At 45.8% G+C, this 24,212-nt stretch overlaps 1 protein-coding gene and 1 long non-coding RNA gene across 3 annotated transcripts; one reads left to right on the top strand and one right to left on the bottom strand.

Annotated features, from left to right (window-relative positions):
- The first annotated feature begins 397 nt into the window (after nucleotides 1-397).
- LOC110740513 lies at nucleotides 398-18,694 on the top strand. Of its 2 annotated transcripts, none has more exons than XR_002515152.2 (3): nucleotides 398-746; nucleotides 15,344-15,742; nucleotides 16,086-16,331. It is a non-coding gene; the product is annotated as an uncharacterized LOC110740513 (long non-coding RNA). The 2 variants fall into 2 exon arrangements; XR_002515151.2 differs by lacking the exon at nucleotides 16,086-16,331 and adding an exon at nucleotides 18,312-18,694 and having other exon boundaries at nucleotides 399-746.
- On the bottom strand, nucleotides 15,643-23,866 carry BPIFA1 (BPI fold containing family A member 1). Its single transcript, XM_021921127.2, has 5 exons — nucleotides 20,864-23,866; nucleotides 20,537-20,693; nucleotides 18,867-18,974; nucleotides 18,382-18,534; nucleotides 15,643-17,389 (listed from the first exon to the last, which is right to left on the bottom strand). Exons 1-5 carry the CDS (start codon nucleotides 21,129-21,131, stop codon nucleotides 17,272-17,274), a joined length of 804 nt encoding a protein of 267 aa, XP_021776819.1. The 5' UTR covers nucleotides 21,132-23,866; the 3' UTR covers nucleotides 15,643-17,271.
- Nucleotides 23,867-24,212: the final 346 nt, after the last annotated feature.

Below are 24,212 nucleotides of genomic sequence, written 5' to 3'. Positions count from 1 at the left end.
AAGCAATGCATTTAACATGTGCACATTTTACTACATTTTAATTTTATATAGTTACAAAAACAATGAGAAAGGAAAAGAAGAATGATCATTAGCAGTAGTGGACAAAACATACTTTATTTCTAAATTTTCTCTTCTCTTTTCTCTCCTCTCCTCTCCTCTCCTCTCCTCTCCTCTTTTTTGAGACAGAGTTTCACTCTTGTCACCCAGGCTGGAATGCAATGGCACAATCTCAGCTCATTGCAACCTCCGCCTCCCAGGTTAAGGCAATTCTCTTGCCTCAGCCTCCCGAGTAGCTGGGATTACAGGTGCCCGCCACCGCGCTCGGCTAATTTTTGTATTTTTAGTAGAGATGTGGTTTCATCATGTTGGCCAGGCTGGTCTTGAACTCCTGACCTTGGTGATCCATCCACCTCAGCCTCCCAAAGTGCTGGGATCGCAGGCATGAGTCACTGCACCCGGCCTAAATTTTCCTTTCTAACTGACCATAAAACAGACCAATCCAGGCTTCTAGTTGAGATCTGGGTTCCAGGTGGAATGTTGGGGTGTTCTTTGGTTTTTGCTGTGGCTGTGGGATCCATGGTTACTGGGCAGAGGCCTGTGGTGGCTGCAGTGCCATGCAGGGGCTGTGATCTGTGGAGCTGGGTCCTGGGTTGACCCTTGGGAACCTGAGTGAGGTGATAGTGGAGCTGCTGCCCCATGACCTGAGTCCATGACTCACTTTCCACAGCCTCCAAGGGGAGACACTGGTATGTCCATCTCTCATCTGCTTAACATTTTAAGAAACTAGAATACTGTCTTTCAGGGGGGCCATACTGTTTTTCATTCCCACCAGCAACGTATGAGTTTCATTTGCCCTGAATTTTCACCATCATTCAGTACTGTCAGGTTTGTTTGTTTGTTTGCTTGTTTGTTTGTTTGGTCATCCTAATAGGCATGTAGTAGTGTCCCAAATTTAACGAGTTTTAAAGTATTTCAGTTTTTAAGTGGTTCCTGAAACCATCACTGGTTGTTTTTGTTCTATGTCTCTTCCAATCACAAGTTAAGTTAGATTCATTTCTCAATTGCTTGCTTTCTAAAAATGGACAGAGCTATAGGATCATTTTTGATCCCTTAAACCCTTAGCTTGATAGCTTATTCCTGTTTATTACTTTCGTAAGCAATATGTGGAAGGCACTGCTTAGGTCTGGATCCTTTTGCTCTCAGTATTGCTCTGCATCTCCGTTGGGGCTCTGTTTGTCTTCCTACAGTATGCTGTAGGAAAGGCATGGGATGTGTGACTTTGCGGCTGTTTTGGCCGAATTGACACTGCTTGGTGCCTGAGGAGTTAGCGGTTATAGGCTTGGCCGCCGCCTGATCAAAGGGAATTTCGTTTCGTAGCCCATGGCAGTACAGGATGCTCTGTACCCAGAGTCTGAAGCCGGATGAGTCACATATTGCTTCATCGGTAATCTTTTTGGAGTCTGAGAATAAAGTACGGTGTTTTAGTCTATAAAATGTTTATGGGATTTACCGTTTCCTTTTGTTATTAATTTTTAATTTCTGCTTTCTTTGAGATGGAGTCCTGCTCTATATGTAGGCTGGAGTGCAGTGGCGGGATCTCAGCTCACTGCAAACTCCGCTCCGGGTTTCACGCCATTCTCCTGCCTCCCGGCCTCCTGAGCGAAAAGCTGGGACTGCGACCCAGCTACCTCTCGCCGGTAGTTTTTGTATTTTTTTAGTAGGACAGGGTTTCACCCGTGTTAGCCAGGATGGTCTCGATCTCCTGACCTCATGATCCGCCCGTCTCGGCCTCCCAAAGTACTGGGATTACAGGCTTGAGCCACCACGCCCGGCCTAATTTTTAATTTCATTCCATTGTGATCAGATAACATACTTTGTATGATTCCCATCTTTTTAGAGGTATTGAAACTTGTTTTATGGTCTAACATATGTTCTATTCTGATAGGAGAATGTTCCATGTGTACTTGGCAAGAATGTACATTCTGCTATTGTTGGAAAAAGTGTTCTATAGATGTCTGTTAGCTCTAGGTGGTTTGTAGTGCTGTTCAAATCTTCCACTTCCTGCTGATTTTCTGTCTAGTCATTCTATCTATTATTGAAAATTGTGTGTTTAAGTTTCTTGCTATTTTTGTTGAATTTTTAATTTGTTCCTTCAATTTTGACAATTTTGATTTCATGTATTTTGGGGCTGTCTTGTTAGTTGCATACATGTTTATACTTGTTATGTCTTCTTGAGGGATTGACTCCTTTATCATTATAAATGTTATTTGTATCATGTAACAGTGTTCATCTTAAAGTCTATTTTATCTGATGTTAGTATAGCCACTCCAGCTTTCTTTTGGTTACTGTTTGCATGGCATACATTTTTTTCATTCTTTTACTTTCAATTTGTTTTTATCTTTGACACTAAAATGTGTCTCTTGTAGAAAGAAAATAACTGAATTATGTTTTTAAAATCCATTCTGCCAATCTCTGGTTTGAACTGGCATGTTTAATCCATTTACATTTAATTAAATTACTGATAGAAAAGAATAGGATTTACTCATGGCATTTTGCTATTTGTTTTTTATATGTTTTATGTCTTATATGTACCTCTATGCCTCAATTATTACTTCTTGTTATCTAAATAGATATTTTCTAGTGCACCATTTTAATTCTCTTGTCATTTCTTTCACCATATATTTTTAGTTATTTTCTCAGTAGTTGCCCTAGGAATTATCATTAACATAGAACAGTCTATTTCAATTAATGTGAATTTAATTTTAATAGTATATAGGAATTGTGTTCCTATATAGCTCTGTTACCCCTTTTCTTTATGCTGGTATTGCCGTGCAAATTACATATTTATACATTTCTGTGCTCATCAACACATCTAAGTATTGCTTTATACAGTTGTCTTTTAGTCAGATGAACAAAAAGAGTTACAAACAAAAATACATTTATACTGTCATTTATGTTTAAGTATCTAGTTACTGGTACTGATGTTCTTTACTTCTTCCTTAGGATTTAAATCGTTGGCTAGTACTCTTTTGTTTCAGCCTGAAGGGCTTCCTTTAAGCCATGTTTACTAGTGTCAGATTCTCTCAGCTTTTGTTGATGTAGGAATCCCTTAATTTTTCCTTCATTTTTGAATATTAGTTTTTCTGGATACATAATTCTTTGTTGACAGTCTTTTTTTCTTTTGGAACTTTGAATGTTATTTAACTGCCTTCTTACCACCATTGTTTCCAAAAAGAAATCAACTGTCAATCTTATTGAGGCTTTAATGTACTTGACAAGTCACTTCTCTCTTGCTGCTTTTAAGATTCTTTCTGTCCTTGTCTCTTGACAGTTTGATTATTATGTGTCTAAATGTAGATCTCTTTGAGTTTATCCTACTTGGATTTTGTTGAACTTCTTGGATGTGTAGATTAATGGTTTTCATAAAATTTGGGGAAATTTCAGCCACTCTTTCTTTATTTCTTTCTTTTTGTTTGGAGACAGAGTCTTGCTGTGTCACTCAGGCTGGAATACAGTGGTGTGATCTTGGCTCACTGCAACTGCTCCCTCCTGGGTTCAAGTTATTCTTATGCCTCACCCTCCCTAGTAGCTGGGACTATGGGTGTGCACCACCATGCCTGGCTATTTTTTTAGTAGAGGCAAGGTTTCACCATGTTGCCCAGGCTGGTCTTGAACTCCTGACCTCACGTGATCCACCCACTTAGCCTCCCAAAGTGCTGGGATTACAGGTATGAGTCACCATATCTGGCCCAGTATTTTTTTTTTTTTCCAAATGTCCTCTCTTCATCCCCATCTCTATCTCCTCTTCTTCTGAAATTCCTATGATGTGTATGTTAGCATGCTTATAGTGGCCACAGTCTTTTGACACTCTGTTTTTATTGTCTTCGTTATAATTTTTAATTTCTATTCCTCAGACTGTATAACCCCAATTGACTAATCTTCAAGTTTTCTGATTCTCAGGATATTGGAGAGACATCCGCACTCTCAAATTTATTACAGCACTGTTCATAATAACCAAAATTTAGAAGCAACCTAAGTGTCCATCAACAGATGAATGGATATTATTCACAATGGTACTTATTCACAATGGAGTACTATTCATCCATAAAAAAGATGAGATCCTGTCATTTGCAACAACATGGATGAAACTAAAGGTCATTATGCTAAGTGAAGTAAGCCAGGCACAGAAAGACAAACATTGTGTATTCTCACTGATTTGTGGGGTCTAAAAATCAAAACAATTAAACTCATGGACATAGAAAGCAGCAGGATGGTTACCAGAGACTGGGAAGGGTAGTGCAAGGATGGGGGCAGATGGGGATGGTTAATGAGGACCAAAAAATAGTTAGAAAGAATGAATAAGACCTAGCATTTGATAGCATAACAGGTTGACTATAGTCAATAATAATTTAATTGTACATTTAAAAATAACTAAAAGAGTATAATTAGATTGTTTGTAACACAAAGGATAAATCCTTGAGGGGATGGATACTCCATTTTACATGATGTGGTTACTAAGCATTGCATGCCTGTATTAAAACATTCCATGGCTGGGCTTGGTAGCTCATGCCTGTAATCCCAGTACTTTGGGAGGCTGAGGTGCGTGGATCACCTGAGGTCAGCTGTTTGAGACCAGCCTGGCCAACATGGTGAAACTTTGTTTCTACTAAAAATGCAAAAAATTAGTCAGGTGTGGTGGCACATACCTGTAGTCCCAGCTACTAAGGAGGCTGAAGCAGGAGACTTGCTTGAACCTGGGACTTGGAGGTTGCAGTGAACTGAGATTGGACCACTGCACTCCAACCTGGGTGACAGAGGGAGACTCCATATAAAAAAAAAAAAAGAAAAACCATTTCATGTACCATATATATACACATAAATATATATGTGTGTGAGTATATAGTATATATATGTATATACTATATATACTATATGTAGATATATAGTGCCTACTATGTACCCACAAAAATTAAAATAAAAAATTAAAACAAGTTTTCTGACTGTTTATTCAGCCTGCTAAAATCTGCTGGTTAGCCCCTCTATTGAATTTTTTATTTGTCATTATGCTTCTAAACTTCAGTTTTTTTATTTGGTTCTTTAAAACAATTTCTGTAATTTTACTGATATTCTCTATTTGTGAGACATCATTCTGATATTTTCCTTTAGTTCTGAGGCATGGTTTCTTAAACATATGTTCTTTGAACATATTTTAAATTGCTGATTTAAAGTCTTTTTCTAGTAAGTTCAACATCTGAGATTCTTCAGAGATATCTTTGGGTGTCATACTTCTTGGGAAGTCATACTTCCTTGTTTCTTTTCATATCTCATTTTTTGTTGTTGTTGTTGAACACTGGTGTTTAACATAATATAACATGGCAGTTTCAGAAATTGGATTCTCCCTCCTCTCCAGAGTTTTTGGCTGTTACTTGTTCTTGTAGTAGTTTGTTTCTTGATTTTTCTGAACTAATTCTGTAAAGTCTGTATTCTTTGTCATGTGTGGCTACTGCAGTGTCTGCTTAGTTAGCTTAGTGGTCAGCTAATGATTGTGTTGGGAAAGCCAGTCTCAGGCATGCAGCCTTTCGACCCCCACTCAGCCATGTAAGAATGGGTCTTGGCACAGGCACACGTATGTTTATTGCAGCACTATTCACAGTAGCAAAGACTTGAAACCAACCCAAATGTCCATCAATGACAGACTGGATTAAGAAAATGTGGCACATATACACCATGGAATACTACACAGCCATAAAAAAGGATGAGTTCATGTCCTTAGTAGGGACATGGATGCAGCTGGAAACCATCATTCTCAGCAAACTATTGCAAGAACAGAAAACCAAACACCGCATGTTCTCACTCATAGGTGGGAACTGAACAATGAGATCACTTGGACACAGGGTGGGGAACATCACACACCGGGGCCTGTTGTCGGGTGGGTGGGGGAGGGATAGCATTAGGAGATATACCTAATGTAAATGATGAGTTAATGGGTGCAGCACACCAACATGGCACATGTATACATATGTAACAAACCCGCACGTTGTGCACATGTACCCTAGAACATAAAGTATAATAAAAAAAAAATCACAAAGAAAAAAAAAAGAATGTGTCTTGGGCTTGGAACACTTCCTTACCAAGAGATAAAGGGCTTGTGCGGCCTGTTCCAGGCCCTGCATGGGAATCTATTTCCCTGTTTTAGGCTCAGTGTGTGCCCGTTTGTTCTGCTTAAGTGTATATGTCAATGGCCCTCAGATATGCCCCCAGCTTTTGGCATTTCCAGCTCCGCAGGAGAGGGGTCAGAGTCCATCCGTGGCATGGGAGGGGTGTCCATAGCCAAATGCCTTGCATTGGCTGTTGAGGGGATCTGCTGGCCTGGAGGACACATGCACACGATTGAAGCTGATTTTGCTTTGTTCCTTCTCTACATAAGTGAAGTGTTGTGTTTTCCTTGGTGACTCCCAGAACAAGATGAAATGGGCAGAAGTGCTTGGAGCCCTCTCCTGGGGTTGGTAAGCGTGCACGGCGTTCCTCTCCCCTGGGACTGGCCACTGGTGCAGGATGCTCAGCTTCACAGTTTGACAGTGTGCAGGGTTGCCAAAGAAATAGACCATGATGGAAAGGCAGGGCTTGTCAGACCCATTGCCCAGGGGTGGTACCAGCTCCTCTGAGGGGTTATAAACTGACTGAGGTGCTGGCTGCACAGGGATAAATGGAACGTAGTGTCAACTCTCATGGTGTCCCAGACAACAGATGATGTCTGGGGGGAATGGGGGGCCCTGTGCAGGGAATCCTGCCTGGTCCAGGTTGCTTGCAGGCCTGAAGTAAGGCCTGTTTCCAAAAAGTGCTGAACGACAGAAGGCATTGCTGAAAACTAGACTATTGAAAGGAGGTCATTCTCTGAAGGGGACATCAGACAATAAAAGAGAAAATGTGGACAAAAGCCAGAAAGTCTCATACAGCCTGGATGGTGCGTTTGTTTGATAAAGGAATATTGCAGACTCAAATGTTTCAGGCTGAATGGCACAGTTAGGAATGGGGCCAAGGCCCCTGGCTTCCCACTGGAGACCAGTGATCTTATACCCCTGTCAAGATAAATGGGAAAAGAAAGAGATTCAGACTTTTCTGGGGCTCCTGGATACTGGTGCCCATGTGACAATATTTCTGGATTTCCTTAGGGGAAAAATTAAACTGATGTCATTGGATGGTTTGAAGGTTAACATGGTGATCCATGGTGCTTATCTGCTTGTGGTACTTATGTGCTTGCGAGTGAGGCTCTTTGAGCCATTTTGAGTGCTGGTGACCACGGTTCCTTGTGCTGAGTGCATTACAGGCATTGATATTTTGACGGCTTGTAGCACAGAACATCACCGCTGTCTGAGAGGGTGTTCCCCCTCACAGCTGAGAATTTGAACCATAGCAGTGAGGTGTGTCCACTCCTACCTGCCACCTAAATTACCCAAGCCTCAGTAGGTTATTCCACAAACACAGTACTGCATACCAAGTGGAGAACAGGATACTACTCTGAATTTGGGATGTGCTCCTGTAGGAATGTTACAAACTGCCTTGTCAATGTAACAGCTCAGTCTGGCTGATCGAAAAGCCTCCAGGTATGGTGGCTGATGGTAGGCAGAATGCAGGCTGAATGTTGGGGTTTGCCCTGGGCCCATGAGGTGTCAGATGTCATCACTGTCACTGAGAGAGTGGGAACCCTTACTGGAGATTAGCATGCTGTTATTAACTGGGTTAGTGCTTTTACTCAATCGCCTTGTGATCAATTTGCCTTCTGCATATACCTTCACTATTCTGCATAATACCTTCACTATTCTTCCTCAGGGATACCTCAGTTCCCCTGCGATATGCCACCAGTGGGTGGTGCTTGACGCTCAACAAGCCCAAGACCTCATAGAAGATTTAGTCACCCATTGCATAAATGGCATCCTGATAGTAGGGCCTACTGAAAAACAGACCATTGATACAATAGTTGGTGTTGGCTGGACTATAAATCCAGATACAGTCCAGGACTCAGCACAATAGATGTATTTCCCAGGGATCGCTTGTATAGGAAGCCAAAAAAGTATCCCCAGTACAATTGTTGGCCCTGGTGACACCCACTAATAAGTAGGAGGCCCAATAGCTGATAGGCCTATTTGTGTACAGGAGACAGCATATGCCCTATCTGGGTGTTCTTTTGGCCTTCTTAGTCAAGGTGACCCACAAAACCACCAATTTTGAATGGGGCCCCTTGTGGCAGCAGGACTTGGAAGCAGTGCAACAAGCCATGGCTCAGGTACTGCCTTTGGGACCTTTGGAGCCTGCTAGCTCAGTGAGACTGCTCATGTCCATGACCGCCAAGCATGCTGATTGGAATCTGTGGCAACGGGAAACTGCCACTGGGGTGCACCAGCCTCTCGGCTATTGGATACATGACTTGCCTGTGGTGGCCATCAGATACACCCCTTTTGAAGGGCAACTCCTTGCTTGCTATTGGGCACTCACTAGAGGAGACTGAGCATTTTATGGCAGGAGTGCCACCTGTGATGCTGTGACCTGTACTTGGGTGCTTACAAATCCCACGAATAAAACCGGACAAGCTCAACAGAGTTCAATCATTAACTGGGAATGGTACATCCAAGTCAACTAGGACCAGTAGACTCCATGAACAAATAGCCAGCTTCCCAGAAGCACCAAGCAACCCACAGGGGGATGCTCTGAACCTTCCTGTGGCTAACTGGGACCCAGGATTCAAAGATGTGCCTATTGACAGTATGACCTGGTTTACTGATGGCTCTGCAAAACTAAAGGCAAATGGGATCCACCGGACTGCAGCTGCCCCCCAGCCAGCAGATGGCCATTTTTTGGCTGGGATTGGAACTGGACATTCTGCCTAATGAGCTGAGTTATGTGCAGTGATGACAGCTGTGGAGGCCATGCCTACCACCGTATCTTGTTACATTTTCACTGACTCAAGGGCCGTTGCCAACAGCCTAGCCATCTTGTCAGGAGAATGGTAACTGAGTGAATGAACCATCACAGGATCCCCTGTGTGGGAACAAAAACAGTGACAGCAGCTTGCTGCCTGGAAGGGACAAATGTTTGTCACTCCAGTGGATGCTCATAGCAAAGGACCTTTGGAAATGGAATATGGATGGAAGTCTTGTGCCAATTAAGCTTGTGCCCAACAGCCAGCAACAATTGACCACTGAAAGTCTATGCTATGGTTTGGATATCGTTCGTTTGATCACCAGAGTGATGGTGTTGGGAGGTGGGGCCCAGTGGGAGGTGTTTGGGTCATGGGGGTGGATCTCTCACTAATGACTTAGTGTCATTCTCCTGGTAGTGATGGAGTTCTTGCTCTCACAAGACTGGATTGGTTCTGGGAGGATGTATTAGCACCCACAGGAGAGGGTTGTTACAAAGTCAGGACACCCTTCGGGTTTGGCCCTTCTCAGTACGTGCCTGCTTCCCCTTTGCCTTCTCTGCCAAGTTGTGGCACCACACAAAAGACCTCTCCAAAAGCTGAGCAGATCCTGGCACTGTGCTTCTTGTACAGCCTGCAGAACTATGAGCCGGATAAACCTCTTTCCTTTAGAAACTACCCAGCCTCAGGTATTTCCTCACAGCAACACAAAATGGACTCAGACATCCGCCTCAGATGCAAGAACGAGCATCCTGGAAGATGCCAAGACTAGGGACACAGTATAATCTTGTGATTCTTGCCAAGGGGCACAAATGGTTCTAAGAGAGGAATTGGGATACATTAACTGAGGGCTAGAAACTGCCCTGGTGTGGCAGATTGGCCACAACAGGCCTCTGGCCTCCTGTCATGGGCACTCATATCCTCATTGCCATTGACATCTACTCAGGCTGTGGTATTACCATTCTAGACCAACATGTGAACTCTGAAACTACCATGGATGCTCTTGAAAAGAACTATGTCATGTTTTTGGATGCCCTGTGGGACTTTGCTCTGACCAAAGAATATATTTTACTGCCCAAGCAACACAACAATGGGCTCGAACTCATGACATATGATGAACTTTATGTGCACCCTATCTCCTGCAGGCCAATGGAGCCAATGAATGATGGAGTGGCTGACTCAAGTAGCAACTGACGAAAGGACATTAAGGTGGTCTGCTAATGGGCTGGTACCCCTGCCTGATTAGGGCAGTGTGCACAGTAAATACTGCAGCATATGCTGGGAAACACTGAGCTTCTTGGGGCTTGAGGTGGACATGGACTGGGCAATGCTTGATTAGGCTGTGCCTGTGAAATTCCAATCTCAGTGTTCTCAACCATTCCTTTTTTCCTTTTCCCTATGGAGTGCATGTCTCTGGGGTAGTTTGTGGTTCAGGGTGTCATAATACTCAGATGGGCCCCCCTAACTCTAATCTGGTGGTGGTGCACCTCTCTTTTATGGGACGCCACAGGGATAGTGGATGAGACCAAGGAGTATCAGGATGTTAGGGTCCCATTAGTGGCTCCAGGGACATCTGATCCTTCCACTCAGGTGGGCAACATCATCAGACCTGTTAAATTTCTGCAGTACATGATCTCCCTTCCTGGACTGGACAATTGAGGCTGAAAGTTCTGGGTCAAGCAGGAAGAGCAATGGGTGTCCACAGAGGTAGTCTCAGGATGCGGACACACAGCCTGGGGTGCAATACCTGGACAGCCAGCACTGCAGGTAATAGAAACACCTCCAGCCACAAAGTATGAGAAGAGGGTAGAGGATGGGGAAGCAAATCTTTCCCCTTTTTGTTTCATTAGAGTGCCCAGTAGTGCCTAGATTGACAACACACTGGTGAAGATTAGCAGTGGCAGCAGTAGGTGCGGATTTGAAGCACTGTGGACCTGCCACCTGTGTATTTGGAGCTTTCCCTCCAGGCATGAATAGTCCACATGTGACATGTTGCCAATCTGATGGGGGCCCCAGTAAGAGTGTGACCCTCCGTGTGGGTTCAGATCCACAGGTACTGAATACCCTGTTCACAAAGCTTACCTTAAACGTAGGAATATGTTCTAATGGGCTTTTCTTATAGATTAGCAAACTGGGCAGCATCCCATCTAAAGATTTGGAAAGGCTCCTGTGAGCTCCTGTGAGCTGAGCAGAGATGGGCTTTATAGGTATAAAAGAAGCGGAAGCAGGGAACAAAAAGCAGATTGATCATATCAAAGTTACTTTCCTTGTAGCGTTAAGGAAGAGGGAACTTTCTTACCCTCTGGCTCAGGTAGACTGGGCCCCTTCTGCTTGGTTGGAAAACTGGCCTGTTTTTTAAGTTTAGTTTGATGACGTGATCTTATGCCTGAGTGGCTCCATTCTGGTTTGGTCTGGTCTGTTGGACCTAGTGCAGGAGCTCAGTGCAAAACAGTGGCCTTTTCTAATTTTTATTTAACACAATTCTGCCTTAATCTTTACTCCTTACATAAACACAGCTCCCTGTAAGCACATGGCCTCCTAGAGTCCTAGGAGTATGTTGGAGATTTTCAAAGCTCATATAGATATCTTATTCCCCAGCTTTTTGGTTAGTTTTTTGTTTGCTCCAAATATTAAATCCCCCCAGGCAGCTGTGATGTTGTGGCCTCTGATTATTTTTTGACAAATGTATTTGGGGAAAAGGCTGTTCAGACCAGGGGAAAACTCTGTGTCAGGTCAAGTAATGACAACCATGAGAATGAGTCTTCCTGGGAAACCAATGGGCCGGTCAAACAATGACAATTCTCTGTGAATGAGTTGCTCTAACTCCCTCCTCACCTCTCCAGTGGCTACTGGGCTGCTGGTTTTCACTGTGGGCTTTTCGTTTTCAAGTTGGCTATGGAGCTGGAGCATGGGGAGATGGGAGAAATTAAAATGCCACAAAACTCTCTGTTCTTGCTGAGATTCCATAATTTGTATTGAATAAACTCTCCCCAGATTGCTACAAGCTTTGGTTAATTTCCACAGCTCTGAAAATGTTAGTTAAGACCTTTTCTGTCAGTTTTCTCATTGCTTTTATGTAGAAAAAAATTTTCAGAGACCTTTCCTTTGCCACTTTCACTGACATAATCCCAGAGAGTTTTTAAAATGTGAAAGTGTTTTCACTCTTTAAAGGGCATAACTGTGTTTTGACCTGGCAGGAGGTCTTGTATCCTGGGGAATTCTAGATTAGCTAGTTAGAGATTGAACTTGTCAGAGAGGAGAGGACCCTTCTGTGGACTATAGGAAGAAGTCCAGGGGAGCAGGGGGAAAATCATATCCAGAGATGGCCAGGGGAAGGGTGTGAGGCAGGAACATGGTTCAGCACAACGGTCAGAGGGCAGAAGGCCCAGCGCTGATGGTTCTAGATGTGTGTCCCCATGCTCCATCCACCCTGGTTCTTGGGACCTCAGACACAGGGGACTCTCAGTGCTGACCCAGTGCCTGCCCAGATAGGACCTGAAGGTAGCTGATTCCTGGAGCCTCTCTAGCACAATCGGGAAGCCGCAGTTGCTGGCTTCCTATCTGAAAGGTCCTTCTGCACTTCCGGTCAGTGCCTAGGTGGACATTCCCAGTGCTCATTCAGCTGCTTGCTGGGATTTAATTACTCACCTGAGCTCAGAGAACTTTTGTGGTGTGGAATATGCTTCCTGTCTTAAATTCTCCCTGAAGACACATGATAGTGTCACACAACAAATCTCGAAGTCTGAGCTATGGGACTGTCCTTCTAGGATGCCATGTTGATTGGAGGCAACAGTAAGTGGAGATAGTGGCAGGTCTGGACTTGATGATTGATGTTTGACAGGGGTTGGGGAATGGGTAGGTCCCTCGTTTATTACTCTTAGAATCAGAAAGATTTGAAAAACATGAACTTGAATCTTCTCATTCTCACAAGGTCAACAAGGTCTCCAAAGAGCAAGTGACATGGTTTTCTGTAAAGTCTGGGATGTTTCCAGTCTTTGATTGGCCTTTCTGTCTCCCTGTGGCTTTGGGCAAGTCATTCACACAACCCCAAGGCCTCAGTATCTCATCTGTGTAATGAAAGAGTTGGACTAGTCCCTAAAGACCTCAACATTGAGAGCATATGTACTTTTTATTTGAGGGGGTCAGTGTTCTTCAGTCTGGGTAGCCCCATTCTTTTTCCTTCTCACAGCCAGTATTTCATAAATCTTTTCTTTTCTTTCTTTTTCTTTTTTTTGAGACAGGGTCTTGCTTTGTCACCCAGGCTGGAGTGCAGTGGCGTGAACATGGCTCACTGCACCCTTGACCTCCAGGTCTCAAGCGATCCTCCTGCCACAGTCCCTCAAGTAGCTGGGACTACAGTCACATGTCACCATGCCTGGCTAATTTTTCTTTTTTTCTTTCTCTCTCTCTCTGTCTTTTTTTTTTTTTTTTTTGTAGAGATGGAATCTCCCTATGTTGCCCAGGCTGATCTCAAACTCCTGAACTCAAACGATTCACCCGCTTCGGCTTCCCAAAGTGCTGGGATTACAGGCATGAACCACTGTGCCTGGCCTCATAAATCTTATCTGCATACACAGACTCAACTTTCTTACCTCCCCTCCTCTTCTCAGTTCCTTAAATTCAGGCTTCTTCCTCCAACAATATGACTCCCACCCAGGATATCAAGAAGCTGCTGCTTACTTACAATTCCAGTGACCCTTTCTCTATGTTTGTCCTTCTCAAACCCTCAGCAGTGAACACTTTGCACCAGTTTGTCCTTTTCATTTCGTCCTCCTCTTACTTACAGAATTGACAAGAGGTCAGTATGACTGCATGCAAGGAAGCAAAAAATGGGTGGTAGGTGACTTGTGTACCGTCGGCTTCCTGGATGGATCCTCAGGGTGTCCCAGGCATTTCCACACAGAGTAGCCGCAGCCAAGGGCATACTTTGTCTGCTGGAATCAGTTCATCCTCCCAGATCCCCAGGTACCCACAGCTCCTCAGCCTGACACCTGGACACACACCTCACCCATGTCCTCTCTCACATCCTTCCAGATCCACCCTCTGAACATCTTTCAAATTTGCCATTTTCTTTTCTTTCCAACTTTTATTTTACATTCAAGGGGTACATGTTTTACCCGGGTACACTGTGTGTTGTGGGGGTTTGTTGTATAGATAATTGTGTCATCCAGGTAATCACCATAGTACCCATAGGTAGTTTTTCAATCCTCACTCTCCTCCCGCCTTCTACCCTCAGATAGGTCTGGTGTGTATTATTTCCTTCTTTGTGTCCATGTGTACTCAATGTTTAGCTCCCACTTGTAAGTGAGAACACGAGATGCTTGGTTTTCTGTTCCTGCATTGATTCTCTTAGGATAATGGCCTCCACCTGCATTCATTTTGTTGCAAAGGCTATGATCTCTCTTTTTTCTGGAGATGAAGTCTCACTCTGTCGTCCAGGCTGGAGGGCAGTAGCGTGATCTTGGCTCACTGCAATCTCCACCTCCCGGGTTTAAGCTATTCTCCTGCCTCAGCCTCCTGAGTAGCTGGGATTACAGGTGCGCACCACCATGCCCAGCTTATTTTTGTAGTTTTAGTAGAGATCGGGTTTCACCATGTATGATCTCATTTTTTAATAGCTGTGTAGTATTCCATGGTATATATGTACCATATTTTCTTTATCCAGTCCACCATTGATGGACATCTAGGTTAATTCTATATCTTTGCTATTGTGAATAGTGCTGTAATGAATGTGTGTGTATCTTTTTGGTAGAAGGATTTATATTCCTTTGGGTATATGTCCAGTAGTGGGATTGCCAGGTCGAATGGTAGGTCCATTTTAAGTTCTTTAAAAAATCTCCTGACTGCTTTCCACAGTGGCTGAGTTAGTTTACATTCTTACCTGCAGTATAAGCATTCCTTTTCTTTGCAACCTCGCTGGCATCTGCTATTTTTTGACCTTTTAATAATAGCTGTTCTGACTGGTGTGAGATGGCATCTTATTGTGTGTTTTTAAAAATTAAATTTAATTTTTTTTGACGGGGTCTCACTTTGTCACCCAGGCTAGAGTGCAGTGGCACTATCTTGGCTCACTGCAACCTCCACCTTCTGGGCTCAAGCAGTTCTCCCACCTCAGCCTCTCGAGTAGCTGGGACCACAGGCACACGCCTTGACCCCTGGCTAATTTTTGTATTTTTAGTAGAGATAGGGTTTTGCCATATCTGTCAGGCTGGTCTTGAACGTCTGCCCTTAAGTGATCCGCCTGTCTTGGCCTCCCAAAATGTTGGGATTACAGATGTGAGTCACCACACCTGGCCTTCATTGTCGTTTTAATTTGCATTTCCCTAATACAAACCTGCCATTTTCATTCCTGGTGTGGCAAGCTTGTGTGTCATTAACCGTACCTGGAGTATTATATCTACCCTGAACGCCTTATCCCCCCTCTCTAAGGATGCCTGGGAAAGCCTTCTGAAATCCACACACACTTGAACACCTCCTTGACCTGCTCAAGACTATTCAGATCTACAAAGTAGGTGCCAAACTATGTGCCATGGCCCCAATCACCCAGGTCAGGGCTGTTTCCAACCCAGGAGCCCTCAAGTGATGGTGAAGGATGACAAGGTCCCTGATGCAGAAGAAGCCATTTTATTAGGTGAGGCACGTGGGATGTTACACACGCCTGGTGGGAAAGGAGAGGGAGCAGGTTCCTCGGAGAGAAGGCGACTGTGTCATCTTCCAGCACATGGGTCAGTCATCTGTGAGCACTGAGAAGCTGGGCCAGAGGGAATGGATTGAGCAGCAAGAAATAGTTCTGTTGGGGGAAGACCCGAATCAGGATGGAGACTCAAGGTCAGTGAGTGTTACTGGTATTGACTCATCATCAAACTCATGCCTCAAAGGGACAGGAGGAGGCCAAGACCCTGGGGAAGGCATCAGGCTTGGGGTCAGGGCTCCGTGTGCGTGTGTTTGAGTGAGTGTGTGTCTGTGTATCCACGTGTACTTGTGTGTGGTGAGTCCACCGATGTGGGCGTGTGTGAGTATGCTGGTGTGAGAGTGTGTGCGTCTGTATCAGTGGCCATGTGTCTGGGCATTTGTGTGTGTGTTTCTCCTGGTAGCTGTGCTGCCTGCATCCTTCCACCTCTGTCAGCTTTTCTGTGGATTTCTCTGTGCATCCCTGTGTGTACCTCTGTAGATGTTTGTCTCTTTCTTTGGATGTCATTGTCCCAAGCTGCCGGCTGCCTTCTACCAGGAGAAGAACAGCCAGCCCCCAAAATCCTGGGGTGTGTGGAGGGGCACTTGCCAGCTCAGCAGAGGACAGGCCCCTTCCTGGAAGGCTTAGACCTTGATGACAAACTGTAGTCCGTGGATCAACATGTCTAGAAAAACAAACAAATACACAAACAAACAAACAATAATAAAAAAAAGACCACAGTCATGATCTCAACGTGAAGGAGTCCACATTCCTAAAGGTGGGGGGCCAGGGAATGGAGGCCTCTGGAGATCCGACTGTGTTCAGCATGCTTGGAGGAAGCCAGGCCTCCTTCTACCAACCAGCCCAGCTGTCCTCAGTGTCAGGGCTGAGGCAGGAGACACAGTGTCTATCTCAAAATCATCTGGATTATTCCGGGGAAAAAGAAGCCCAAAATGGTGAGAGTTGAGGCCAGAGGGACCTAGTATCCTAGGGTGTGCAGGAAAAAAACTCCTTGGGGGAAGTTGCTGCTCCTGCAGAGGGGGACAGAGGGCTGGAAAGCAGGTACTTACTGGCAATGTCATGCGCCAGGGTGACGTCCAAGCCACTGAGAACCTCATTGACCAGAGGGCACACCTGGCCAGGGGCAGAGGGGTGAGTTAGGCAGAGTGGCACCCTGGAGCAGCAGAATCCCCAGCGGGGGTTCTCTGGGGAAATTTCCTGTCATTTTTCAGTGTGAAAGTGATTCTAAGCAATCCCACAGATCAATGACCACACATGCACGAGGACAAACTGGAGGCATGAGGGATGTTGTGAAGGACCCCAAATCACACAAGCCCAGTGTTCACTCTGTGACATCACATCTGATTCTAAGTAGAGTGGAGTGCTCTGGTTATAGGAGACACCCAGGCATAGGTTGGAAGACTGTCTGTGGCCATAGAAAGCTGGGCAGGGAACTTCTCCAACTTCTCAGAACAGGGGCCAATCCTTTTCAGCTTCAGTGTGGACAGGCAGGGCCTGGCCTAGAGCAGAGACTTATCAATGCATTTGGAAAGATGTAAAGAAGAAACATGGACAGATGGATCAATGGACAAATAGATTGATGAATGGAAGTTACTTATAAAATTGAAGGACTTGGACCCACTCAGCCCAGGGCTTTGTTTCAGTGCAAGAAGTTCTAAAACTTGGTTTAGATCAGGGGATCCCCACCTTGCCCACTTACTTTGCCCTGAACCAACTCAGGCAGGACTTTATTCAAGATCCCTGTGAGGCTGTCCAGAAGACCTTGAATGGGGAGGGGGCCAAGTCTGAAAGAGAAAAGCCATGGGTGATGCAGTGACCTGGAGTTGGTGTGGAGAAGGCTCCAGAGGGGGACACTGTGAACCCCACAGTGAACCCCACTGTGAACCCCACAGTCTCAACACTCAGTCACTAAAGCAGAGTGTTGTCTGTCTACACCCGTGTGCAGGCCAACAGCAAGGGTCCTATTGAAAGGGAGTTACATTTGTGTACAGCAGTGCACACACAGGTATGTGTAGGATAAACACATGGTTCTCAGAAAAAGCAGGTGTCAATAAGGCTTTGCAGAGTCCATAAATGAATGGATACTACTTAGTATGTAGTTGTCATGAGGATCCAATGAGATGACACATGTGAAGCCCAATGTATGTGCTCATTAAAAGTTAACCACATGGGCAACTTTTGCATAATAGGTATGACACAGTCTCCCCATGTGACAGGTAACTGAAATAAGTAACCTAGTTAGGATCCATGTCTATTTTACCCCTTACTGGGACAAAGCACTTTCACACCTATTATCTTGGTAGATTCTATCAATAACTCCAATGCAGTTCCATACTGCAGATAAGTAAACTTAGAACTAAATTGGAGAAGCACTACCCAAGTTCACATAGGAAGCCCTCTATCCCCATTCCTATGTAATATGCAGGGCTTAAACTCCAATTTCTTGTTGCTAGATCCAGCATAAAATTGGTTATCTTGGTCTAAGAAGGGATAAGCGACTACTTATCTATCTATCTATGTATGTATGTATCTATCTATCTAACCATCCATCCATCTATCTGTTCATCCTTCTCTCCATCCACCCAACCAACTAACCATCTGTCAGTCCATCCATCCATCCATCCATCCATCTTTCCACCCTCCCTCCTTCCCATCCATTTTCCCACCCTTTCAGCCTCTCACTCATCTATTCTGTCATTGTCCCAGCTTTCCAACCATCCATCCAGCATCACACCATGTCATCTCTGGGCAGGAGAAGCTGCTCCTCTGGCCTCACCCATCAAGCAGAGAGATATGCAGGCTTCCAGGAGAATGGGTGCAGTCACCAAGGACCAGGTGGATCCTCCCCTGCTTATCTCTCACGGCTAAGATTTCTGCAGTGATGTTCAGCTTCACAGCCAGCCTCAACAGATTTGCACCAACCAGGGGCCTGCAAAGGAGACAGCCCCACTGGTATCTGGCTCCACCATATTCCAAGGAAGAGGGTTATTTTCTCCTTGCCAAGAATGCTAGCTTCACCTCCCTCCATCTTGCCCACAGTTGTACTTATCTCATTTTCTAGCAGAAGAAACAAAGGCTTAAGAGGTCAAGTGAGCTTCCCAAGTGACCCAAGGCTGCTCAGCATAGCAACAAATGAGCTGAAGTTGGAGGCTTAGGTCTGTTAGACTCCAATACCCCTGTTATGGTTACCCATGGTTACCCATGGTCACCAGGGTCTCCCTTAGTGAGCCATCCTCTCACCCCCTCTTGGGACCCACTCACGTATTCACTTGGAGATTTATGCCGAGAGGGATGGTGACATAGAGACGGTGGCCATCAGGGCTCTGCACAAGGCCAAGTTCCAGCAGCTGGGGGTCAGTGACCTTTATACTGTCCAGGGAGTAATATTGGAGGGGGAAATATTAGCTCTTCTAACTCCAAATCCAGAAACCATCTTTAACCTAACAGTATTCATCCCAGAGGTAGAACTTCCCAACCAAGATAGGGAGACGGGAGGGGAGTCTTGCAGCCTAAGCCACATGAGTCTGAGTCACACATCAGGTCTTTTCCAGCCTCTGCCCTGGAACAGATCTGACACACACACAGTGCCCTTTCCTCATCTCCAGTCTATGATGTATTCAGGAGAGCAACTGTGTCTGGATTATATTTGCATCCTGTATGCCAGCTAAGAGCCTTACAAAGAAAGTGGCTACTTCATATTAGTTGACTGTGGATTGATGAGAAGGTGGATAGTGGATACGTGGGTGGATGGATGGAAGAGTAAGTGATTAGGTAGAAGGATGAATAACTGGATGATGGATTGGTCAGTGGATGAATGAATGATGCAGGTGCAACTGGAAGTAAACCTGCACAAACACTTATGGGTAAGAATCACCCACCCTGTCAGGTGGCTGATCACCAAAGTTTATCATGGGGATTGAGGAGCAGGAAGTCAGGGAGAGTGCAGAGAGGGTGGAAGGAAGCCTTTCTCCCATTGTCCTATCTTTCCAACCATCCATCCATCATCATACCCTGTTGTCTCCAGGAGAAGCCAGTCGTCTGACCTCACCCACCAAGCAGGGAGGCCATTTGATGGGTGAAGCCATTCACTGAGCCAGCCTCTGTGCCAGGTGATTTACACCTTTTCCAGTCCTCCCAATAGACTTCCTCTGTGGGTTCTATAATCTACATTTTACAGATGGATAAACCAAGCACAGAGAGACAGGGTGTCCTGTCCCAGGTCATCCAACAGGTACATTTGAAAATCGAAGTCAAGAAGTCTGTCTGTCTCCAAGTCAGGGAGCGAGACCCTGGGTGGGTAGAATTTTGGAAATGGCTTTGATCCAGTCCTATCCAGGACCCAGGCTTTCCCAGCTCACTGGCATCAATCTTCCATTCTTGCTTTTTGCTTTGCAAGCTCTTGGCTGTCTCATGGGAAACACCACATTAGACCTTTCCATGGACATCACACTGTTCTTCATCACATTGATATCATCAAGGTGATATCTTGGTGATATCACTCTTGCTTACATCAAAGGCCATCTGTGTTCTAAGGGATTTCACAGGTAGAGAGAACAAAATGACCACAGTGTAGTGGGAAGAGCCTTGGCTTTGGACTTAGGAAAGTAGAGTGAGAGCCTTACTCACTTGGCATCACTCTAGCAGCGGGAACACAAGCACCTCTGTGCCTTGGTTTTCCCATTTGCACACTGAAGATTATTAAATCGACCTCAGAGGGTAGTTGTGAGGATTACAGATGATGCTGGGGCCTCAGGACATGCTTAGAACTGAGGGCATTGCTGGTTTGCCAGACTGGAGATGGGTCTCAGAACTGAGTCCTGGCTCCCCCTTCAGGCTGCCACCTCACTGCTTCAGTGCCACTGCCTGGGGCTGGCAGATCTTCACCTGGGGTTCCCTGGCGGAGATCAAAGCTCTATTTTAGGGTAACTCACTCAATGATGTTCAGGCCGGGGATCACTGATGTCACTTTCCCAAGCAGTCCCCCAAGGAGGCCACCAGAAGTACCTCCTCCAGGCTTCAGGATGTCCAGGAGCGGAAGGTTTTCCAGAATGCCCAACAGGCCCCCAGAGAGCAGGCCATTGCTGAGGGCTGGAAATGGGCATAAGGGTCTCTGGGGGTCAGATCTGACAATTCCAGATCCTCAGGCCCCCTCCCCCATCCAGCCCTGTCCCTCCCCGCTTCGCAGGGTTGGACACACTCTCTCTCTGTCACACACACACACACACACACACCCCTGAAAGAAGTTGTCACAGACTCACCATTTGTCAAGCTTCCTGCAAGACCTGTGGGACTCAAGGGCAGGGGTGGATTCACAGTCAAGGGCAGGGCCTGGTCCAGGGGCACAGGCAGGCCTCCAAACTGGGCCATGATCTGGGCTAACAGCCCGTAGAAGACAATGAGGACCCCAGTTTGAAACATCTTTGTTCTTAGTATCTGTGGACAGAATGACAAGTCCAACAGGGCATCGATATCAGAGAGGAATTTATGCACCACCTGCCCCTGCCGCCTAGGGGGTGGGGTTGTCATTCGTTTGCTCCCCAGAACACCAGGGGGTCACTAGTAATAGCTAACACTGCTGAACAATTTCTCCTTGCCAGGCAGCAGGCTGACTGCTTTACACAATTTCATCTTCATCACAACCCTAAGACATGGGCACCTGTTACCTGCATTGCACAGGTGAGGGCCACTGATCAGGGGCCTAAAAAGGAGACAGCCCCACTGGTATCTGGCTCCAGCACATTCCAAGGAAGAGGGTTTTTTTCCTCCTTGCCAAGAATCCCAGCCTCACCTCACTCCATCTTGCCCACAGTTGTGTTATCTGATTTTCCAGTAGGGGAAACCAAGGCTCACAGAGGTCAAGTGAGTTTCCAGTTGGGAGTTTCAAATGTACTGCCATCACCTCTTGAAACCCACTCATGTACCCAAGTACTCATGGCCTGAGTGTGGGTAACTTTCCCCAAGGTCACAAGTACACCGTGGAGAGAGGATTGGAAGCTAGAGCCAGGTGAACCCTCTGTTAAATTAAGTAACCGTCAGATTTATCCTCCAATCAGGCTTGCTTCAATGGCTTGAATCATTGCTGCTCTTCAGACAAAGCAAGTGAGAAGGGTTAAACATGCAAGTGCTGAAGAACTGAGCTGTTTTGCATCATCCCCGTTCAGTCCTTTGGCCTGACGGTTGGTGGATGCCCTTGAAAGTCACACAATATAGGGATCGCATGGCCACAGCCACATGTCATGCAGACATGTGTTGGGGAATTCCTGGGGCCATCAGAGTCTTCATTGCATGCAAAGAACCAGGGGACCAAAGAGGGGTAGTGACTTTCCCAAGGTCATAGAATAAATTGATGGTAGAGCTGTGGTTGAAGGCAGGTCTCCCAACCCTCCCCTCACTCAAGACACAAACATGCGTTCTATCGTTTTGACACCTTTCTCTTCTTCTTCAAGCTGCCCTGGAGGAATTCTGGGCACCCCCTGAGGTTTGGCTCGCAGACCTCCCACAGGTCTATTTGGCAGCCAGTAAAGTTGTCCAGAGCCAGCACTAGTACCCACACTTTGGAGACAACTGGCGGCTTTGTGCAAAATTCCATCTATTGGCTGACTCAGCTAAAGCTCCATTCTTGTGGTGGAAGGCTGGAAATGAAAGGTCTTTTGGTCCAAAGAGCCAGTTGTGCCCTTCTTAGGGAGGTAACTTTGACCACAGCCTCTGAATCTCCTTTGGGCAACAGACCCTTTATGAATCCAGTGGAAGCTAAAGATCCTAGTCTCAGAAAAATGCATCAAAATGTTTAAAATTGGGGGAAGAATTTTAGGAGCTTTCTGGATCATCTGTATCCACATTGGTAACCTCAAGTTAAAACTTTTGCCTTAGGGGTTTTGATTTAGGGCATTAATAGTGCTCATTTTATATCAATATTACTGGTCTCTTAGGACAGCAGAGCAAATGGCCATTCCCACATCCCTGACATTGGCCAGGTCTGTTTCTCTTGCATGGCCCCCAGTGAGTGATCTTGAGTACGGTCTGCCTGCCCCACAGTGAGGAGCCTGAGATCCCTGCCGTCAAGGGTAGCAGAGGGGCTGCAGAATGGACAGCTCTTACCTGGACTTCTTAGAGGTCTCAGCAGCTGTGCTGGTCTCCTCTGTCTCCCCCACTCACTTCTGCCGAGGAGGCAGCCTCTTTTATAGTATGGGGACCAGGAAGCGTGTGTTGGGTGATGGGTTTCTAGATAATTGAGAATTCTGCAATCTGGCGGCATCTTTCAGGGCTCTCCAAAGCAAATAATTGCCAATCACATTAGCAGGTGGGACGGTTAAACTATTTGGTCGACAAGATAAACAGAAAAACCTGAGATGGAATGTTACTCAAGACTTTATGGTTTCCTGAGCGGGGCCAAGGTTGGGGACCCACGCTCCCTAGGTAGCTTCGAGCATTGAAAGGAGCAGCCAGCCAGTCAGAGCCCAGGAAGGGACCTCAGTCTCATCTGTTGGACTCTTTCCTCTCCTGCTCTAATTGTTTTGCCCCAATTGTTGGAGGATTCTTTCTCCTAAAGTGTCAAAAGAGACACTTCATCCGACATCTGGGGTGTGTCTCCATTCCAGGGATTCTCCTGCCTCAGCCTCCTGAGTAGCTGGGACTACAGGCAAGTGCCACCACACCCCACAAAGATTTTGTATTTTTAGTAGAGATTTTGTATTTTTAGTGTTGGTGAAACACAGTGGGTCTTCTGTTTTCAGAGCCCCTGTTGCACATCAGGAGCTCTCTGTCCTCACAAGAACCCTGAGAGAGAGAGGTTACTGCTCCTTTTTTTATAGAGGAGGAAACTGAGCTCCAGTGGGGACAAGTGCCCAAAGACCCAGAGAGGATGCAGCACAGTTAGAATGCAACTGACTGGAGAATGAAAACAACAAAAACAGTGCCAACAGCAGACACTGGCCGAGCTCCTGCTATATGCCCAGCCTGCCACCGTGTTCACATGCAGCATCTCACAAAATCCTCACAGCCCCATACTCCTATTCTACAAGGGGGAAACTGAGGCTGAGTGTGAGGCGAGCTGTCCAGAGATGCACTGCTGGCCTGGGGTGAGAGATCCACACTCTGGTCCTTTCCCCGTATCACTGTGCTAAGAGACGAAGGTGCCTCCCCACACTTGCTGGCCGTTTTGATTTCCCCACCTGTGAACTTTATGCTTTCATGCTTCCCTTTTTATTTTTTAAATTTTCACTTAATTTTTATTCTGTTTTATTTTATTTTGAGACAGAGTCTTGCTCTGTCAACCAGGCTTGAGTGCAGTGGTGCGATCTCGGCTCACGACAAGCTCCACCTCCCGGGTTCAAGTGATTCTCCTGCCTCAGCCTCCTGAGTAGCTGGGACTACAGGCAAGTGCCATCACACCCCACAAAGTTTTTGTATTTTTAGTAGAGAGGGGGTTTCACCATGTCGGTCAGGCTGGCCTCGAACTCCTGACCTCAGGTGACCCACCTCGGCCTCCCAAAGTGCTGGGCCACTTCTCTTTTATATCCTGGAAAAGACTTTCTGGGTTCCCAGGCCTCGTGGTCTCTATCCTACCCTTTCTTCTACCTTTCCCTAAGTGGAGTAATCAGGTATTTA

This window comes from Papio anubis, chromosome 16 (assembly GCF_008728515.1).
Source record: "Papio anubis isolate 15944 chromosome 16, Panubis1.0, whole genome shotgun sequence".
Lineage (NCBI taxonomy): Eukaryota > Metazoa > Chordata > Mammalia > Primates > Cercopithecidae > Papio > Papio anubis.
This window is presented reverse-complemented; position numbering and strand designations above follow the sequence as displayed.

What these genes read in the sequence shown, in the direction of transcription:
- BPIFA1 (XM_021921127.2), bottom strand. Translation starts at nt 21,131, where the DNA reads ATGACAACCCCACCCCCTAGGCGGCAGGGGCAGGTGGTGCATAAATTC. An exon ending in TGCAGGAAGCTTGACAAATG is followed by an intron (nt 20,694 to 20,863) that starts GTGAGTCTGTGA and finishes GCCCATTTCCAG; the next exon opens with CCCTCAGCAATGGCCTGCTC. An exon ending in CATATCTCTCTGCTTGATGG is followed by an intron (nt 17,390 to 18,381) that starts GTGAGGCCAGAG and finishes TTTCTCTTTCAG; the next exon opens with ACTTGGCCCCCTCCCCATTC.